This window comes from Esox lucius, chromosome 4, assembly GCF_011004845.1.
Source record: "Esox lucius isolate fEsoLuc1 chromosome 4, fEsoLuc1.pri, whole genome shotgun sequence".
NCBI classification, from domain to species: domain Eukaryota; kingdom Metazoa; phylum Chordata; class Actinopteri; order Esociformes; family Esocidae; genus Esox; species Esox lucius.
In genome coordinates this window covers 20,823,230-20,842,812 of record NC_047572.1, presented here as the reverse complement: position 1 = coordinate 20,842,812, position 19,583 = coordinate 20,823,230, and the positions used below count along the sequence as shown (strand labels likewise).

The following is a 19,583-nucleotide window of genomic DNA, read 5'->3' as shown; positions in this document are numbered from 1 at the left end:
GATATGTATGATATGGTATGATTGATATGTATGATATGGTATGATATGGTATGATACGTATGATACGTTTCAAGTGTAACATTTGAAGTCCTTTCAAACGCCTAAGAAACCAAACTTGACCCAGATCCACAATTCACTGTTCAAAATGCTAAAGAACACCTTGCAATTTTTATAAAAACGTCCTATGCTGTCCAATTGTGTACAAATAAATAATTGTGTGATGCTTTATATCCGTGTGCCACAGTAGGCCAGTTAGCCACGTTAAAACCACCCCAATCTCGAAGTTCACATACTTTTTCCCTTTGGATTCTGGATAGGAAAAAATATATATATTTTGTGAAATTAGGAAACTAGGACTTAATCCTATCGCACTTCATCTTTTTATGGTAGCATATCATTGTTGACTTTTATATTCCAGGAAAAGAATGACCCAAATCCATGCTATTTTGTTTATATAGATATATTTATTAAATTATACAAAATTAACATCAGCAATGCACACAGTCCCTATTGAGTCATGAGATCCTGTGTGTGTTAATGTTCAGAAGACTTATTCACAGTTCATACGTGTCTCTAACATGCTTCTGTCCTCCTGATCTTGTTTTTCTTTTTTTAAATCCCAATAAATAATTCAAATCACCAACAGCCACATTTTGATCTGCTTTTAACATGTGTCTTTCATCCTGGTCTTGACCTGATGTTGATACATTCAAAAATAATCTGAGGACTATCAGATCACAATGCATCATGTAATCGTCTAAATCTAAAGATGTTTGCAAAATCAGAACACAGACAAAGAACGCATGTTAGAAATAGGTATAAACTGGAATTGAACCCGTCTAAAAATGTGGTCTAAAATGGACAACGGACGAATGTTAGAACAAGATATAAAACGGCTTTAGACAATTAAGGCCACACTTCCCAAGTAAATTCTAGGTTATTTATGCCAGTTAATGAGCCTAGCAGCTGAACTGTTGTGTAGTCAGGTGGAATGGATGCAGTCCGTGCTGGGTTTTGGACACCCCTAGTGCAGGTCAAAGTGATCCCGCTCTGACCTTTAACCTGTCTGCACCTCACGAGACAGACCCTGTGATTCGCCTGTGAGAGGTTAAGGAGAGCGTAGGGCTAGGATTGTCAGATGTGCTGTAGATAGACAGTAAAAATGGGCATTATAACTTTGCATGCGTTGCCACACACGCAATTAAGAATTCACCCTCCTAACGACATTTTACAATGCTGACTCAATCAGCTGCATAGTCCAAGTTAATAAAAACACATTAGTTGCATTGGCGTGGAATGTGTAAAGATTCAGAGGTGACCTTCATTTTATGTTACGATGAGGAAGTTGTTTTTTAAATGATATGGATCAATGGAATCACCATAACCATGTATTTAAATAGAACCACTCCTTGAACATAAGAGGAACTATGCTCTAAAGGCGGTACACACAGCAATGCTCATAAAAATGCAATTTCCTATAATTTAATAGAACAATAGAAGAAACATAAGAAAATATTTCACTGACCTTGATATTATATTCAATATGCTTAACATTATACAAGTTGCTATGTCTGGCATAGAGTACTTCAACATCCCTCTTGGGTGTTCAACCATAGTAAATCTACAGACTGTGCAGGAAATATAATTATCGGACTACTAGAATCTCTGTAAACACAATTACAGTATTAAGCGATGCAAGAAAAAGACAGTTAGGGTCAGTTCCATTTCAAAGAAAGCAATTCAGTGAAATTAGAAATTAAAAAGTACCATACATTTCTTTTCAAAGATTGTTTTAAATCAAATGAATAGAACGTCAATCTGCTTACAGAATTGAGAGTTAATGGAATTGTACCCAATCCTGGTAAAATGTTCTATGATCTGAATGATGTCAGACAGAATTTTCATGCCTGATACAGAAGTTAAGTAGTGTTTTGGTCAGTTTACTGGAAATTAGTTTTATACTAAATGCAAAAAGTGCTAATGCATTCACTCCTTAGGATGATGTCCATTTTGCTCTACCAGGTCAAAATTCAGTAACTACATGAAAAATAATGTTTGCTTAATCTGATAAAACATTTTAATCCACGATGCCTGAGGAAACAAAAGACTACATTCATCAGATAAATTATCCGGTCATTTCAAAGTAGTTACTGAGTTTCCCTTTTGTGGGGCGACTAATGTTTTTGCATGAATTTGGCACATCTTCAGAGAGAAGGTTTAGAGACACCCAGATACTGTAGGAGTGCACAGGTATTTGTTAGGACTTTGCAGTTGTATTTACAGTGTTTAAAATGCCAAGCTGCAGCCAGTCCCAGTAGGAGGGGGAAAAATCCATCACAGACTCAAAATTTGAAAGTGTATAAATGAGGCAGATGAGTCCAGCTAAATCTTGGTCCAAGTTACTCGTCCTGTCTGCCTCTTAAGTTGAGGCCAGATTTTGGGGTGGTATTACAGGAAAGGCCCTACACATGCTTAGAACAGTGTGGGAGCCTATGGTTCCTGGTAGAGCAAGAATCCCAGTCATAGTCATGCAGTCCATAGGTCTCCAACAGAGAACAGACACAGAAAGACAGACCTGATCATCAGTGCATATCTACATCAGTAGCATGACACGGCACAGCTGGAGCCCATGGTGGCTTTAAGAGTATTGGCACAAAGAGTCGGCGCAGTCACACACCACTAAATCCCCAAGCGCAGTCTCCATTCCCAAGCCAAGCCGCAGTCTTCTTCTTGGTCAAAGCTCATTCAGTCAGTCCCTTCATTTGTAACCTCCGTTCAGTTGTACAGGAGTGAGGAAAGTGTGTCCCACCTAATACTAATGGAGCTCAACGGCCCAGTGAGGCTGTAGGACAAGGGCCTCCTCCGGCCCGGCTTGGCGGAGCACTTTGGCAGCCAGTCGTGAAACACTCCAGGCAGCTTTGTTGAAGTCTTGGGGGTCATTTGGACTGGTGAAGCCAGTGCCTCTCTCGCTCTCTATGGTAGTCCAGGCCCATGCTCAGAGCCACCCACCAGGCTAGTGTTACTCTATGACAGGAAAAGTCACACCTCTGTGTGTGACTCAGAGTGGCTCCCTTTGGCTGCTGCCTGTGGCGTCCTGCTGCCATCGGGGGCTGGCCGTCATAAAGGCTTGTCTATGACGGACACACCTGGTGGGAGACAGCAAGGAGACGTCAAACCCCAAAGGTTCCAAATAAAACGTGACCAACCGAACCGTCTCACGCTCCGGAGTTCGGATGCAGACTTGACAGGTCAAAGGGCAACGATTACCTGCATAGCTTCGGCCGTTGCTCATGTTGGTGGGGATGAGGCTCCACTTGTCTGTGGCAGGGTTGTAATACTCCACTGAGGAGAGATTACATGAGCCGTCGTCTCCTCCGATCACGTACAGCAGACCATTTATGGCACACACCCCTGCATGCACACAGGTTAGTGACAACGCTACACAGTCGTGTCCCAGGCCAGAGGGAGGGAAGGGCTTTCCTTTCTCTACCTGGTTGGTTCTGACTGACAATAACCATCCCTCTTAAAGAGGCCTGGCCAGCATTGGATGTTTCAGACCGTTACAACATAAAAAGCAATGCAATAAAATGTGAGCATGTATAAAGCAGCAAAACGGCTCAGGAAAATGTTGGGGTCAAGACACTGACTGCTCCTAATTTTATCAGTTTTAATCCTAGTGATTTAAAGGAACAAGCTCCCATAGATTCAGGACCCTTTGAACCTTGTTCCAAGACAAAGGAACAGAGGACGGGAAAGCCTTTTTCCCTAGTACATCCCTGTATGCTCACTCAACAAAACAGTCATGACAGTGCAGGCAAACATTTCCATTTGTCTGCTGGATAATATAGTTCCACAACTAATAGAAACTGTGTTGAAATGGCATATGAATAAAAACATACTAATGATTTAGTATCAGTGATGACTGAGTTATGTGGAGATTGGAACAAACCCCCAAAGCACCATAGCCAGCATGCTGTAATAACAGAACCCGGTAGCCCTCCCAAAAATGGTCCAATAACAGAACCCGGTAGCCCTCCCAAAAATGGTCCAATAACAGAACCCGGTAGCCCTCCCAAAAGTGGTCCAATAACAGAACCCGGTAGCACTCCCAAAAGTGGTCCAATAACAGAACCCGGTAACACTCCCAAAAGTGGTCCAATAACAGAACCAGGTAGCACTCCCAAAAGTGGTCCAACAACAGAACCTGGTAGCCCTCCCTTCTGGACAGTTAAGCTGCAGTAAATGTCAATCAAACAGGACACACTGAGTTCTATCTGACAGGTAACTTTTGAACCGCCTGACCAGATAATCCTATTTAGACCAATGGTGTCAATGCCTTTGGCCCTGTGTGCTATGTAGTGTGTGTCTCTGTGTAGTGTGTGTGTGTGATGGATAAGGCTACTCACCAGCGTTTCTCCGACACATGTTCATGTCACACACCTGTCTCCAGGTGTTACTAGGTGGATCGTAGACCTCCACACTCTTTCTCACCAGGGGCCCATCATGACCCCCTGCCGCATACAGCTGCCCACTCAGCACTCCAACACCTGCACACACACACACACAGTCAGAAATATCCCCACATAAACACGCACTTCCATAGGCATTGTGTGCCATGCCACAAATCAATGTGATTTGCAAAATCAATAGACCACAATTTCTCACACAACGTATTTGAATGTGCCTCTGAGTAACTACTTAATAATTCATACAATATAGTCCCTTCTACACTGATTCATTCAAACTGTTTTGTAAGCTCAAACGGACAGTGAATGTCTTTAACTTATCATTAATGTGAGGCCATCCTGCAGGTAGTTCTAAATTAATTGTGTCTTTTAACCCTTAACTAGCAGCAGTAACTGCAATCTGTTAACCGCCCACCAGGAGGAGCAATCGGGTTCCAAAATTATCTTGATAACTGGGCCATCCACTTCTTTGGCAACCATTTTATTTCAGGGCTCATTCAGTTAAATCAAATCAATGCAATGCCTATGCAGAGACAGCTCTGTTTCGTATTGTATTATTAAAACAATATCCCAGGTGAGTATTGACATGTGTTGACTAAAGTTGTGCGGTGTCCTCCTAGCTCGTGCTGCCAGTTAGTTAGCAGTCTAGTCCTGGATGAACCCAGGCTGTCGGCAGGAATGGAGGGGTGTATTTGTGTTCAATGCTACTTCCTCTGCCCAGCTGAACAGACTGCACAATGAGCACAGGGCACTCATTCACATCCAGATCCAAGAGGCACTAACACACAGAGGCTAAGGACCTCAATGGGATCACAATAACATCCACAACACTGACCGGCCCAAAGACACGCTCACAATAATAAAACAGTAATTATAGACACAGTGATCTCCAAAAGTATTTGGGCAGTGACGCATTTCCCTTTTTTTGCCTGTGTATTCCAGCACCTTAGACAGTTAAAGACACTTCCCAGGCCACGGGGTTAAAGGCAGACTGACAGCTTTAATTTCAAGTTATTTCTATCAACATTATCCATAAAATGATTAGCAGTTTGCCTATGCTGTTCGCAGTCGTCCCCTGGTACGAGGGGCAGCTTGACAAGCCCTGACACTCCTTTGGTTGGGAACAGCTCTATTGTCCATGTAGTAATGATGTTAATAAACACACCCGTCTAATTAGACGCAGCTGTGAAGCCAATAGTCCAAATACTTGTGGACCCTAAACTGGGTCAACAATGTGTGAATGGTTCAGTCATTTTTAATTTGTTCATTAAATATGAAAACCTGAAATGATAGCTTATAGTTATAGTCTAAACTTTAACCCCAAGAAATATAGAAAGAGACAGACATACCGAGAGCAGCAAGAAAGAGAGCTTCAGAGACATTCACAGCGACTACACTCCCATGTAATAACATGTCATTTTGTAATAACATGTCACTATTTTGTTGCATTGCTTACATCCATTTTCTTATAAATACATTTCATTTGATTATTCATACTGTATCTTGATTTTGGATAGAAACATTCTATAAAGAATAATTAATGTTTTGTGATTTAATGTTAATGTGTGATTGGGTTTAATTGTGAAGGCACTAGTGTGTGGTGGGCCATGTCTTTTCCATAAAGCCCAGCTGGGGGGCAGAATAACATCCAGATGGTGTGGTCAGAGGAGCTCATGCATGTTAATGCCACTCAACTAGCCTCAAGCAAAGCTGAGAAGAAAGTGGCGCGGCCCTTACTGACCAATCACAGTAGAACATGCGGCCCGCGAGGTGATTGGTCATCATGTCGTCCATTACAGCAGGACCAGCTTGGTAGCATTGGCTAGAATGACTACAATGTAAAACGTGCTGATTGAGTGTGTGGTCAGTACCTGCTCCGCTCCGCCTGGTACTCATGTCAGCCACGTAGCCCCACTGATTACTGACAGGATTGTACTCCTCCACAGTGCTAAGACATTGCCGTGACGCTCCATCGTAGCCACCCACCGCATACAGCTTCCCTGTGCCACACAAAAAACACACACACACACACAAACTAAGAAATACAACAAGGAACAAAGAAATGCTTAATGTGAAGCCACAGTCAAATAACACACGGATGAATACGGCCCAGGGACCGCATGGATGAATACGGCCCAGGGACTGCACGGATGAATACGGCCCAGGGACCGCACGGGTGAATACGGCCCAGGGACTGCACGGATGAATACGGCCCAGGGACCGCACGGATGAATACGGCCCAGGGACCGCACGGATGAATACGGCCCAGGGACCGCACGGATGAATACGGCCCAGGGACCACACGGATGAATACGGCCCAGGGACCACACGGATGAATACGGCCCAGGGACACAGATTAATTCCTACCGTCCACTACTCCCACTCCAACACTGCTTCGTCTGGTGTTCATGGGAGCAACAAATGTCCACTCGTTGGTCTTGTAGCTGTAGGCCTCTACTGATGACAGACCTGGGATAGAGGGGGGAAAAACAAAGCCTTTCAACACAGCGGCTGACAACAGGAGAAAAGCTAAGCCACTCTAACCCCACTCCAATCCTCTCTGTTCCAGCATGTCAGTACTGACCGGTACCGTCAGTGACATCACCATGTGTCCAATAACATAATCTCCACATTCACCTTTGGGCCACTACCGCTCCCTGCTCCTTCAGTTAATGTGTTTTAAAGGTCGGCTGGGAGACTAAGACAACACTGTTGACAACACACCATGACAACACCCTAGTCTTGGGCAGCACTGACTGAAGGACTTCCTCTCCATGGGTGTGTAAGGGCAGAGGGGAGATGGGAGGGGAGAAAAGAGGACTACTGGGTACCTGTGCTCCCGTCGAAGCCCCCCACGGCATACAGCAAGTCCCCCAGCACGGCCGCCCCCAGGGTGCTCCGTCGCTCTTGCATGCTGGGTACTGTAGTCCACTGGTCCCTCCCCCCATCGTAAACATCCACCGTCCTGACTCGCAGCGAGCCGTTGAAGCCTCCCACTGCGTACACCCGCCCTGCCATGAACACCACACCTGATACACAGAGACAGACGGTCATGCCAGGGTGAGCCCCGACTCAATGCCTGGCAGGTTTCTCCAGCAGAACAACACACTGGGAAGGGAGGAGTGTGTGATCTCAGAGGGGTGGGTACCTGCACGACAGCGTCGGGACGGCAGGTCGGCCACCTGGTACCAGCGGTCCTCCTGGAAGTCGTAGCACTCCACACTGCGGATGGCCTTGGGGGCCTGACCACCCACCACAATCATCACCTAACACACCACGCTCAGTTACAGTCTCAACACTCACACGCTTGCTTTGTAAGAAGCCGTCACTCGGGTTCGTGTTGACATAGGACGTGAAATATAAAGAATGTTGTATGCTTGAAATATTAGGATAGACATATTTAGCAAGTAAAATCCTCTCCACACTCGAGGAAGAGACATTTTCTCACGACTCATGTCTAACAGCTGATAATCAGACGAGAAACATGTCTGGAGAAACAGAACTGGTTTTCGTCTCTGGAAACCTGTGGAAGTTGGCGTGAAATCCCAGGAGGTGTCGGACATGTTCTTCGGACATTCTTCTAAACCCTCATTTTACCAGGGAGCTGGGTGGACTTTCACCATGCTGGCTCACGGATTCAATCTAGCAACCTTTGGGTAACAGGTCAGGTGCTCTGACCACTAGGCTGCTTAACCATATCGTTCTAATGTTCTTGTAAACTGACTTGTGTACCTAATGTGTACCTAATGAACTAGTCAGAGAGTTTGTGCCTACAGTCAGCTACTAAACATATTTGTTTACCCTGTTAGTGAGCATTTCTTCTTTTTTTTTTACAAAGAATGTAGAGGTCTGTTATTTTTATCATAGGTACACTTCAACTGTGAGAGACGGAATCTAAAACAAAAATCCAGAAAATCATATTGTATGATTTTTAAATAATTAATTTGCATGACATAGGTATTTGATCACCAGTGGGGATTTCTTTAAGACTGCAAGGGAAGCTTGGCTTCCCCTATAATGTCAAAAAAATAATGGTCAAATATGTACTATTGTGTAAACATTTTACTGACTAAAAATGCGTTAAAACACGTTCATCTCTAAAACTAGTTAGTTCAGAATCAGTTACAGGTCGGCTGACTCGATTTTCTTCTCATACAATCCCGCAGTGTCACAGTGCATTTCCCTGTTGAAGCCGAGCGTCCATTGACTTCAATGGGGCTGCTTAGAACAGTTTTTTTCAGTGCTCCGAAAGTAGACGGTGATTGGATAAATGCTGCGATTATGTCCCGCCCACGGACGCTCAGCGTCTCTGGGGGTGAATGAGGAGTGGGCTGGCCTGGACTCCGGGCTTCCACGTGTTGACTGGAGGATCTGACGATCTGTCAAACTGCATCTCCTTTTGACTGACAGCGGTCTGTACTATAAGAAGTCACTGAAGCTATTTCGCGCTCAGTCCCATCGCGGATTTCTCAAGTGTATTCGAAAGACAAATTGCTGCAATATTTCTTGATATTTGTTTGGCGAAATTGCTAGCCGATTTGCATCATACATTTCACACAATTATAGGCTACACCACAATCCACAAGTTTAATATATTTTTTATATATTATAATTCATTAATTCATATACAGTTATAGGCTAGGCTAGCGTCGTACGCGGGTGAAACTGCACATGATGGCAGACAGTGCAAATATTGTCGACCTGATTTTAGCAAAGCCATTAATAAACAGAGTAAAATTATATTTGTACAAAAAAATCAAAAATAATTGTTCTGTTACAAAATTGAATGTTATTGTCTGGGGTCCAAAAGACCCCAAAGACCCCGAGAGTCAGAAGACCATCAGTGGGTTATAATGTAGGCCGAAAATGAGCTTCCCCTCTTTGAAAGACCAGCAGCCGCCACTGTTGATCACCTACCAAACAGTAAGAATTTCGGCTCCCACAGACATGTCAGTTTTTCTTTAAGAAGCCCTCCTGTTCTCCACTCATTACCTGTATTAACTGCACCTGTTTGAACTTGTTACCTGTATAAAAGACACCTGTCCACACACTCAATCAGACAGACTCCAACCTCTCCACAATTGCCAAGACTAGAGAGCTGTTTAAGGACATCAGGGATAAAATTGTAGACCTGTAAGGCTGGGATGGGCTACAGGACAATAAGCAAGGAGCTTGGTGAGAAGGCAAAAACTGGTGGCGCAATTATTAGAAAATGGAAGAAGTTCAAGATGATGGTCAATCTCCCAATGTTCATGATGAAGGTGAGGGATCAGCCCAGAACTACCTGGTCAATGACCTGAAGAGAGCTGGGACCACAGTCTCAAAGAAAACCATTAGTAACACACTACGCCGTCATGGATTAAAATCCTGCAGCACATGCAAGGTCCCCCTGCTCAAGCCAGCGCATGTCCAGGCCCGGCTGAAGTTTGCCAATGACCATCTGGATGATCCAGAGGAGGAATGGGAGAAGGTCATGTGGTCTGATGAGACAAAAATAGAGCTTTTTGGTCTAAACTCCACTCGCCATATTTGGAGGAAGAAGAAGGATGAGTACAACCCCAAGAACACCATCCCAACCGTGAAGCATGGAGGTGGAAACATCATTCTTTGGGGATGCTTTTCTGCAAAGGGGACAGGACGACTCTGCACCGTATTGAGGGGAGGATGGATGGGGCCATGTATCGCGAGATCTTGGCCAACAACATCCTTCCCTCAGTAAGAGCATTGAAGATGGGTCGTGGCTGAGTCTTCCAGCATGACAACGACCCGAAACACACAGCCAGGGAAAATAAGGAGGGGCTCCTTAAGAAGCATCTCAAGGTCCTGGAGTGGCCTAGCCAGTCTCCAGACCTGAACCCAATAGAAAATCTTTGGCGAGAGCCCCTGAAACCTGAAGGATCTGGAGAAAGTCTGTATGAAGGAGTGGGCCAAAATCCCTACTGCAGTGTGTGCAAACCTGGTCAAGAACTACAGGAAACATATGATCTCTGTAATTGCAAACAAAGGTTTCTGTACCAAATATTAAGTTCTGCTTTTCTGATGTATCAAAGACTAATGTCATGCAATAAAATGCAAATGAATTACTTAAAAATCATACAATGTGATTTTCTGGATATTTTTTTTTATTCCGTCACTCACAGTTTTTTGACATTATAGGGGAAGCCGAGCTTCCCTTGCAGTCTTAAAAAAATCCCCACTGGTGATCAAATACCTATGTCATGCAAATTAATTATTTAAAAATCATACAATATGATTTTCTGGATTTTTGTTTTAGATTCAGTCTCTCACAGTTCAAGTGTACCTATGATAAAAATGACAGACCTCTACATTCTTTGTAAGTAGGAAAACCTGCAAAATCGGCAGTGTATCAAATACTTGTTCTCCCCACTGTATCTTGGCCATAATCCACCCACAATGTTGACAATCAGGACCACACATAACCAACCCAAGACCTCCACATCCTACTTCTTAACCTACAGGATTGTCTGGGACCAGCCAACTTAACAACCCGATGAAACTGTGGGTGTGCACAGCTGAAGAATGTTTGCACAAAGTCAGTAACCATCTCAGGGAAACTTATCTTCATGCTTGTTCTCACCAGGATTTTGACCTGACTGCAGTTCAGGGTCGCAACCAACATGAGTGGGCAGATGCTGACCTTCTATGGCCACTGGCATGATGGGAAAGTGTGCGTGTGGTAGGTGAAGTTTCCCCTGTGCTGGCTTAGATGAAACACACAGTGTTGTAAGGGCAGGCATTTTGCTGATGCCCCCCAAAGCAGGGTTATGGTGAGGGCGGACACAAGCCCATGATTCACATCAGTAAACACCAGCATCACTTCAACCAAGTGCGTGTGTGTGCGCACGCATGAACGTGTGTGCATGAGCGTGCACATCGTCTGACCTTGGGGAGGCTGATAGGCGTGCGTGGTCGTGTGCGATCCGTCTTGATGAGGTGTCGCTGGTCAGCAGGAAGGAGGTGGTACTTCATGGCCTCGATCAGGAAGTCCTTGCATGTGTTGTTGTTCTTGATCAAGGCTTCCTCCTCCACAATCTGCGCTCAGGGAAGCAGACACAGAGCAGACAGGCCCCCATTGAAACAAACGTGCACAATACCGTCACTAGGTCTAATGCAATTAAGCAGCTTCTCACAGTCTGTTTGGTATTTTGGAGCATTTGATCCATAATGTGTAAAACAAAATGGAGCGGCAGCGCAACATGTGACCCACCTGAACCAGATAGTCTCTAGAAAGCAGTGGCAGACGAACATGTTCCATCAACTTTGGCATGTGCTCCAGACGGGCTTCCTTGTCGTGTTTAATCCACGCAACCATTGCCTCAAACACCTGAGAAGAGAGAACATGAAAGGGTTTATTATTTTTCATGTGGCCTCCCCAGCTTAATCTCTGAACATGGTGGGGATGAGATCTCTGATTGGACAGTAAATAAAGACAGGGCTGGAGTCGAGTTAGTGTGTACATGAGACCTAGATGTTTGTTGTTTTAGGGAGTTAGGCCACTTGGCCACGTTGCAGGGGGGTACCCAATCCAATAACCGTTTCTTTCCATAGTTGCACAACGGACATAAAGATTTTAGCTAAAAAAAAATATTACTTTGTGTTGTATAATAAGATGTACACAACCATAGTTAACCACATCAGGAGGTCAGTTTTGAGGTAAACACTTCAAACAAAAACATTTGAACGGACCAAATCCAATAGTTCTCATTTAGTTGACTTTCTCAATGGCTCAGGGTGCCAGCAACCTTAACTCAAGTACCAAAGACCCACCACTGTTAGTTTACTGGGGTTTATGGATGTGCACGTGTGAGGGGTATTCATTCCAGCAAACAAAACATGTAAGCACAAACATTTCTGTGGGAACAACCTGAATTTGGACAATTGTAAAGCTTTACATTGGCAGAATGAATACACCGTGATAAATTCAGGTTTTCACTCACACTGAAAATCACACTAAAAGAAAAGCCATGAAGAAATAATTCATGTAAAGCCGTAACAGTAGTCTATCATGACACTGTAAAATGCACATTGAAATGGATAAAATTTCTTCCTGGTCCAATAATCATTGCATGCAACATATCTTTTTTTAATCTTCACATAACTTCACTGTAAAAATTAGCACAGACCAGAACTATGGCGTCTTCTCACTATTCACTGTTTCTGCAGATCAGATAATCAGTGAAGTGATTCAGTGATTATCTGATCTGCAGATCATAGCATATTCTTGGTTGTATTTTACTTTTACACACTTTTTCCTCCCAGTAGACTCAGGACAGTCGATGTCAAGAAACGTGACCTCTTTAGCACGTCCGATGCTCTTCTGGTTGTTTTATCACGCTGCTTGCTTAACTTCTACCGCTGTGCCATTCAGGACTGCCAATAAAAACTATACATTCAAATTAAAGGCTTTTAAGTGCCGCTGTTAATTTGTGAGAGTCTATGTGATTTAGGTGGAGTAAGAGAATGCCAAGTGACCAAGTACTGTATTATTTTCGGCTTTGTACTCGCTAATTCATGGCCTTGTGTACATACGGGCTGATGAAGAGGCTGCTTTGCTATGTGAGCACACTACTTAGTGGACAGTGAGGCCTGGAGTGGTGAGTCAGCCGCAGTAGCTATGGCTTGGACCCTGTCCTTGTTGGGTATGTCACTTGGGGACAGGGAGCAGGCTGTCTGTGACGGGGCTGACCCCAGGCAGAGCGAGACTGAGTGATGGGGAAGATGTTATCACAGTGAATGTAGCCTGAGTAAGAGCAGATGATTCTGAGAGACTCTGAGAGCTGAGCTGTACTGAGCTAACTGATCGTAAAGAGACGGCTGATGCATTTGTCTGGCAGAGTTACTAGTTATTGTCAGTGGTTACTTCTAAGTAGTCCTTATCTTACAGGAAAGAATGAGCATATAGTGGCAGTGTGTACCTGAACAGAAGCAGAGGGGTTGGTTCGGGATGTTCTTGCGGCTGGCCTACCTTCTCCTCTGTGGACACAGTGAGTTTGTCACTGGAGATGAGACTGCACACCTGCTGCAGGGACAGGCCCATGAACTCCTCTCCCAGCATCACCTCTGAGAAATGCTGCTCTGTTAAACAAACACGGGCACACTGTTAGACAAACAACCAGACAGATGACAGTCCATTAAACTCCTGAGCAATGGAAAGAGGGAGACACCAGACTTATACTCATGCAAAACATTCCCAGGTCAGGTCACCTCTTTTAATGGCAGGCTAAATCAATAACTCTCTTCACTTAAAAATCGAAGTAGTCAGCCATAACTACCCATAACTAAAGTCTGTCAGTACCAACCGACCGAGGGACTACATTTTCCCTGTCCTGAGACTACCAGCGTGGTGAAACGTAGACATGAGGTTGGGGTTCTACCCACCAGCGTAACCATGTGCCTGGCTGAATAGCTGTGTGCAGGTGTGGAGGTCGGCGAAAGCTCGGATTCCCAGACAATTAGTGGGGTGAAGCTGGCTCTGCAGGAATTCACAGCACACCTGCCGCACGTCCATCAGCTGTAGGAGGCTTGCTGCAGGCAGGAGAACCTACGGAGACACAAAACAGATCAACACAAAGAACACAGCGGGAGAGAATATCAATTAGGACCCACCACAATCAGTCGACCGGTAAATAGTCGTTAGGCTCTAGGGTCAACTAAGATTGTCATAGTCAAGGAGTTTATATGATGGATTTTCTTCAGAGGCTCCTAATGGTTTGGTGTTTTTGAAAACAATTAAAATGGAAAATGATACATTTTAAAAAGGCAACATTTGATTGATTGAAATAACTAAAGTATTGATTGACCAATATTTTTTTTTAAAGAGGCTGTCTGGTTCTTTTGCAATTAATTAAATATTGTTAAAACACCCATTTTGGTCTGGATGTGTAATATCTTGTTTATATGCGCATAATCTATAAGTAGAACCACATTTATACCTCAGATAGCCATTACAGTCCAAGTCTAAATTGGAGTGGTTTTGATGACATGGATCATAAACAGCAAACATTCCCAGCCCTAATACATAACATTAGGGCTGGGAAATATGGCCAAAATATCACATTATATTCCGATATTTTTTCGATACCATATTAAATATTTTAAAGCTATTCTCTACAAAATATTTCAAAACTATTCTCTGTTCTGTGGAAATTAAGTTTAAGCCTCCAACATGATATAGGGGTACAAGGTGTGATCACAAAGTGAACACTGCTGTAGAAATAAAAACACAACTAAAATGTAAAAATACTGATTCCCACTATGTTACTGTAGAGCTGTTCAGACTTCTCTAGGAAAACTGAAAAGAAACATGAAATAAAGTCAGAACTTACGCATGGACAGCATATTAACCATATTAAGCCATATTCTCCAATTCTTGGTTCTCTCTTCGCAGAGAGATGGCACAACACACAGGATAGCTCAATACAGAAGTGAATTAAGAATACCTGATTCATTTTAACTATATTCTTAAATTTGAAAATAGTAAACAGGATACAGAATGGTAATATAGAATTTGAAGTAAAAGAAATAGAATCTAATTAACATTCAGAGAATTTCCATACCATATGGGTAGAATGATCTACAGGAGGCTGACTCAGTCATATTGAGTTCCAAAGTACTATCCGACCCAAACAAAGCAGAAATGTTATCTAAATGGTGCCATGATCCATGTCGATGCCATGCATCCCATGATGCACAAATGGCCAGAAAGAGAAAAGGATTTACTAGGATAAGGGCTTAAGCTGGAAGAACACCAAAACAAAAGAGGGACAGCAGGAATAACAGGGAAGGGTTACATGCCTGGGTCTCTGTGTCTATAGCTGGACCACTATAATAACGACCTGGTGAGACATGGCAGTCAATTCTAAAGGAGCCATCCAACTTCACTGGTGTATTAGCATTCAGCCCGTTGTGTGCTTTAACAGCCCAGCGCTCCCATTTGTCCACATCCCTACGCAGACAGGCACGTAGAAACTAGGTCACAGAGCTAGGCTCTTCTCTGAAAATGCCTGATTTTTTTTTTGCCTGTTGCCCCGAACAGGGAGATGCAGACTGACTATTACAGTGGGTGTTTTCTGCAGCTGTGGCCCACACATTCAGAGAGGCTACACAGACAGCCCTGTAGCGCCACATACGTCACATATAATGATCGTCTTACAACAAGGCTTGGATGGCATACAAAAACACACACACACACACAAAAGCAGGCATGTTGCAAACATTGAGAGGATTTCCCCTTGCTCCAAGCACATTTCCTGAGCTAATAATAAGCGGAAATGCCCAGCCTGCAAAAACCCTGGAAGGAAGGAGGGGAATGTCAAGAGAAAGGGCAGGGGAGGGGAGTCGCATTTACTCCACTTAAAGTCTGCAATTCTGAGACTCATGAAGTAACTCATGAGACCCAAAATAGCTCACGAGAATCCATTGCCTCCACTACTAAAAGCACATCAACCTGTCGGAAGACAGCAAAAGTGTTGCTCACCTGAACATTCTCCTCTGTTACTTCAATCTCAGCAGTATAGATATAGTCCACCAGTTTCCTTAGTGTCTGGCCATCCACATCCCTGATCTCCACCTGCTGGGCTTTGCTCTCACTCATGTCCCCTGTACACCACAGAAAGTGAGAGAACAACTTGGAAAGATTTTCTGTGACAAGTGCAAAACAATATTCTCACTGTTAAGATTGAGTGGGCCTCCCTTTCAGAAAATGTTTTCATTTTACCCACAACTTTCAATGACAAATGAAGCTTACACAAACAAATGCAAACATATATTTGTATAAGCTACATCTGACTACACTTTACCATGAACTTTATGAAGGCTATTAATACCTGTAAACATGGCACAGAAGTAGGGGCTGCAGGACGCTAGCACCAACTTGTGAGCTGGCACCTCTATATTTCCTGCCACCAACAGAACGTCACACAAGATTTTCTTACTGTAAACAAAAGATGAGGATGGTCAGCATTGTTGATCAGTGTTTTGCCCAACCATTATACTGATGCTTCTAAATAACTGTCAACTTGTCCAGCCATCCACCAAGGTCATTGTAGTAACAGAACATTCACTGCACTATAGGCTACTCTGTAAAAGATAAGGCTATCATTTCAATGTACACAGGACATTACATGGCTTATATTCAGTAATAGCAAAAAGGGGATCCAGTGGAACTTGCTGCAGCAAAAGATCCCTGCATCTTTGCAAGCCAACCTACCTCCTCAAGTCATTCATTAGCTGAAATGCCCTTCTCATATGGGTGTGGTTGAAACTGTGCATCCCTGCATCCATGGCATCCTCCTCAGAGTCACAGGTTGGCTGCTGGACACTAGATTCTCTACTGGTCAGGGATGAACTGAACATGAATAGCCTTACCCAAGATAACTCAAGATCATTGACTTAGTCAAAACTATAGGTGATCCACGTCTATATCACATCCACATCCTCAGCCCTTTGACCTGTAAAAAGACGGCATTGACCAAAACCTACTGTAATTTTATAGCCAAAGCTGGAGTTAAGTTAAAAATAACTGAACAATGTATTTTTAACGACAAAGTAGTATGATGTGCTAGTATGATATGCTTTAGAGCAGTCAACAGTTACTTAGCTAAAATCTAGCCAACGTTATCGAACGTGCCAACCCAGTAGGTCAGTGATATTGGAAGCTAGCTAACTGGTTAGCTACGGTACCTACAAATATTTGTATAACTGAGGTACTGTCACTATCTACTTTTTATGGTACATACGTATTTCGACTTCGTTTAGTCATGGCGTGGTGACTAATATCGTTTTAGTACGCATATCCCATTCTTGTTGACAAATTAGCAAAGTAAATAAAGTAGGTACCATGCATGATACAGCTGTAGCTATCATATCGTTAGCTTCCTTTTGCCCACTGTTTGCTTAGCATGCTAACGCTAGTTAAGCAAGCTACATCGGCAAACCAACAATATGGCAGTGCAGAATTAGCACTGCCAAGCATAGCTTACAAGTTATCCAACTATTCATAGAAAATTACTAATTTATTTCAATAATATGGCAAACTATCCACAAATAACCGCACGGGATCCATCAGAAGTCTACACTTTAATTCCGACTACCAACCAATGCAACTTACCCCAACGTTACACAGTCCATTATATCAGATGTGATGCATACTGTACCAGCGCTGACTAGTACGGGCACATTAACAAAATTAACAGTTCAAAGTCCAACACACAACACAGAAAAGAGCATTAGATGCCATTATCAAAAACTGACTCATTCATTAGGTGATAAATAAAACTCGCTAGTAATGAGTAGCCATTTCCCCATGGTTACCGCTTATTAGCCTAAACTAGTATCAAAATGTGAGCGAGAAAGGGTATGCTTTTCCCAGTCACCACTGCCTCTTTATCCCGCCCCCTTTCAACCCGCAAAGCTTTGTCCACTGGAAATGAACATATTGGTTATGCTCGGGGTTGCTAGGTTACAGCGTGTCAGAGGTGATGACAACTGGAGAAAAACCTTATATCTAAAAATGCTATTATTTTATTGATATATGTTAAAGTTTTTAAGACATTGCTAAAGCTTTGTGTTTATATTAAAATACATGCTTACTTTCACGGTAACAGAGGATAAAATTACATTAAATGTAGCTTACAACACTCTCATAAACATGTGTTTCTCATCATTACATATTTATTAAAACATCATAGTACAGAACAAGCAGTGCAAATTATTTTAAATACAAAACACAGATTCATACAGACGGTTGACCGATTAAAGGAAAAACCAACATAAGGTATCTCAGTAAGGTGTTGGACCACCTCCAGCTGCCATAGCAGCTTCAATGTGCCCAGACATAGATTCTATCAGTCTGGACCTCTACTGCTATGATGGAACACCATTCTTCCCAAAGATGTTCCCTCATTTGGTGTTTTGATGAGGGTGGTGGAGAGCGCACAGATCATTTCCTCGCACCACCTTCATCCAAAATTGAGGTCACCTAGACCTGCTCAACATTTCTATACATGCCACAGAGCATAATAGTATGCCCTTTGCTTAATTGTATCATGCAGTACACCTCTATCGAAAAATCTGCATTTGTTATTTTCCTCCACTCATTTATTCAGTTTTTTTTTCATTCAGTCTTTTGTTCCTCAGCTGATTTATTCAGTTTTGTCACACATCTGTATCTAAATGATTCAATTAAAGGTTAATCTTCAAAATGCTACATTAGCCCAACATTTTCTTGGAGACATCGTCGGTCTTCAGGTATCCTTTAACAACTGGACTACAGGAGCTGGATCAGCTGTCCTGGGGCAGACCTGTCAAAATGCATAGGAATAGATAAACATTCAAATATATGCAGTTATCCAATGAATGGAACATTTTGTTAATGGTTTTTACCTCCAAACGATTGAATGAGTCAGACTATAAACAAGTAAAACTTAGAAAACAGGTTCTCTTTAGACCAAAAGCTAAGTATGGCTTCTTTGCAGATTTTATTCCAAGTAATATATTTAGGCATAATCACATTTTTGGAAAACTACAATGAGCTAGGGATGTTTGGTTGGCCAGAGAACAGGAGACCAATGGAGAGGAATCAGCTAGGATGCCCAGAAAGGATGCCGTTTCCTTGAAGCACATGATCCCTGGCATGCCTCCCACTTCTCTAATGTTACATAGTCGCAAGTAGTCGTGGTGTACTTTTGCATTATTTCGGTGCACGTGCCCAACATTTCGGGTAACAAAACAGTCGGCAATCTGTCCCTAACATTCAGTAGCTCATGCAGAGCGAATGTCTGCATATTAACGCAAATCAACGAGTAAACAAACAAAAACAACAAGAAATGATTTGGGTTCATACAAATGTGCATACTAAAATGCTGAATTTCTATTGGTTAACAGAAGTTGTAACAGATTCTGTTGTAAAAAGCAAAAGCAACACCCTTTATCCATTACATCGGCATTACTAGAACACAAAGTACATCTCCTCAAACAAGCAAAGGCAGACAGGCAAAAGCAGGTCTTCTGCCATTTCCGGTTTGCTAAGATTTTACATAGCTTACAAAATGTCTGTTTGAGTGAGAATAGAAGCACTGAATAGAGTAGGGACATTAA

General features: G+C 43.0%; 1 protein-coding gene across 4 annotated transcripts; it reads right to left on the bottom strand.

The window, feature by feature from the left end:
* Window positions 1-468: 468 nt before the first annotated feature.
* On the bottom strand, window positions 469-18,052 carry klhl3 (kelch-like family member 3). 4 transcript variants are annotated; one of them, XM_034291995.1, is made up of 15 exons: window positions 17,596-18,052; window positions 16,696-16,818; window positions 16,313-16,419; window positions 15,964-16,085; window positions 13,866-14,028; window positions 13,453-13,562; window positions 11,695-11,811; window positions 11,370-11,519; window positions 7,615-7,708; window positions 7,298-7,495; window positions 6,834-6,935; window positions 6,338-6,466; window positions 4,407-4,547; window positions 3,268-3,411; window positions 469-3,146 (listed from the first exon to the last, which is right to left on the bottom strand). In XM_034291995.1, the coding sequence occupies exons 1-15, from the start codon at window positions 17,613-17,615 to the stop codon at window positions 3,118-3,120; spliced, it is 1,749 nt and encodes a 582-aa protein (XP_034147886.1). In that variant the 5' UTR covers window positions 17,616-18,052; the 3' UTR covers window positions 469-3,117. The 4 variants fall into 4 exon arrangements, with proteins under 4 accessions (XP_034147886.1, XP_010897389.1, XP_010897396.1 ...); XM_010899087.3 differs by having other exon boundaries at window positions 7,615-7,732; window positions 17,596-18,050; XM_010899094.3 differs by having other exon boundaries at window positions 7,615-7,732; window positions 16,696-16,815; window positions 17,596-18,050.
* Between the last annotated feature and the right edge of the window lie 1,531 nt (window positions 18,053-19,583).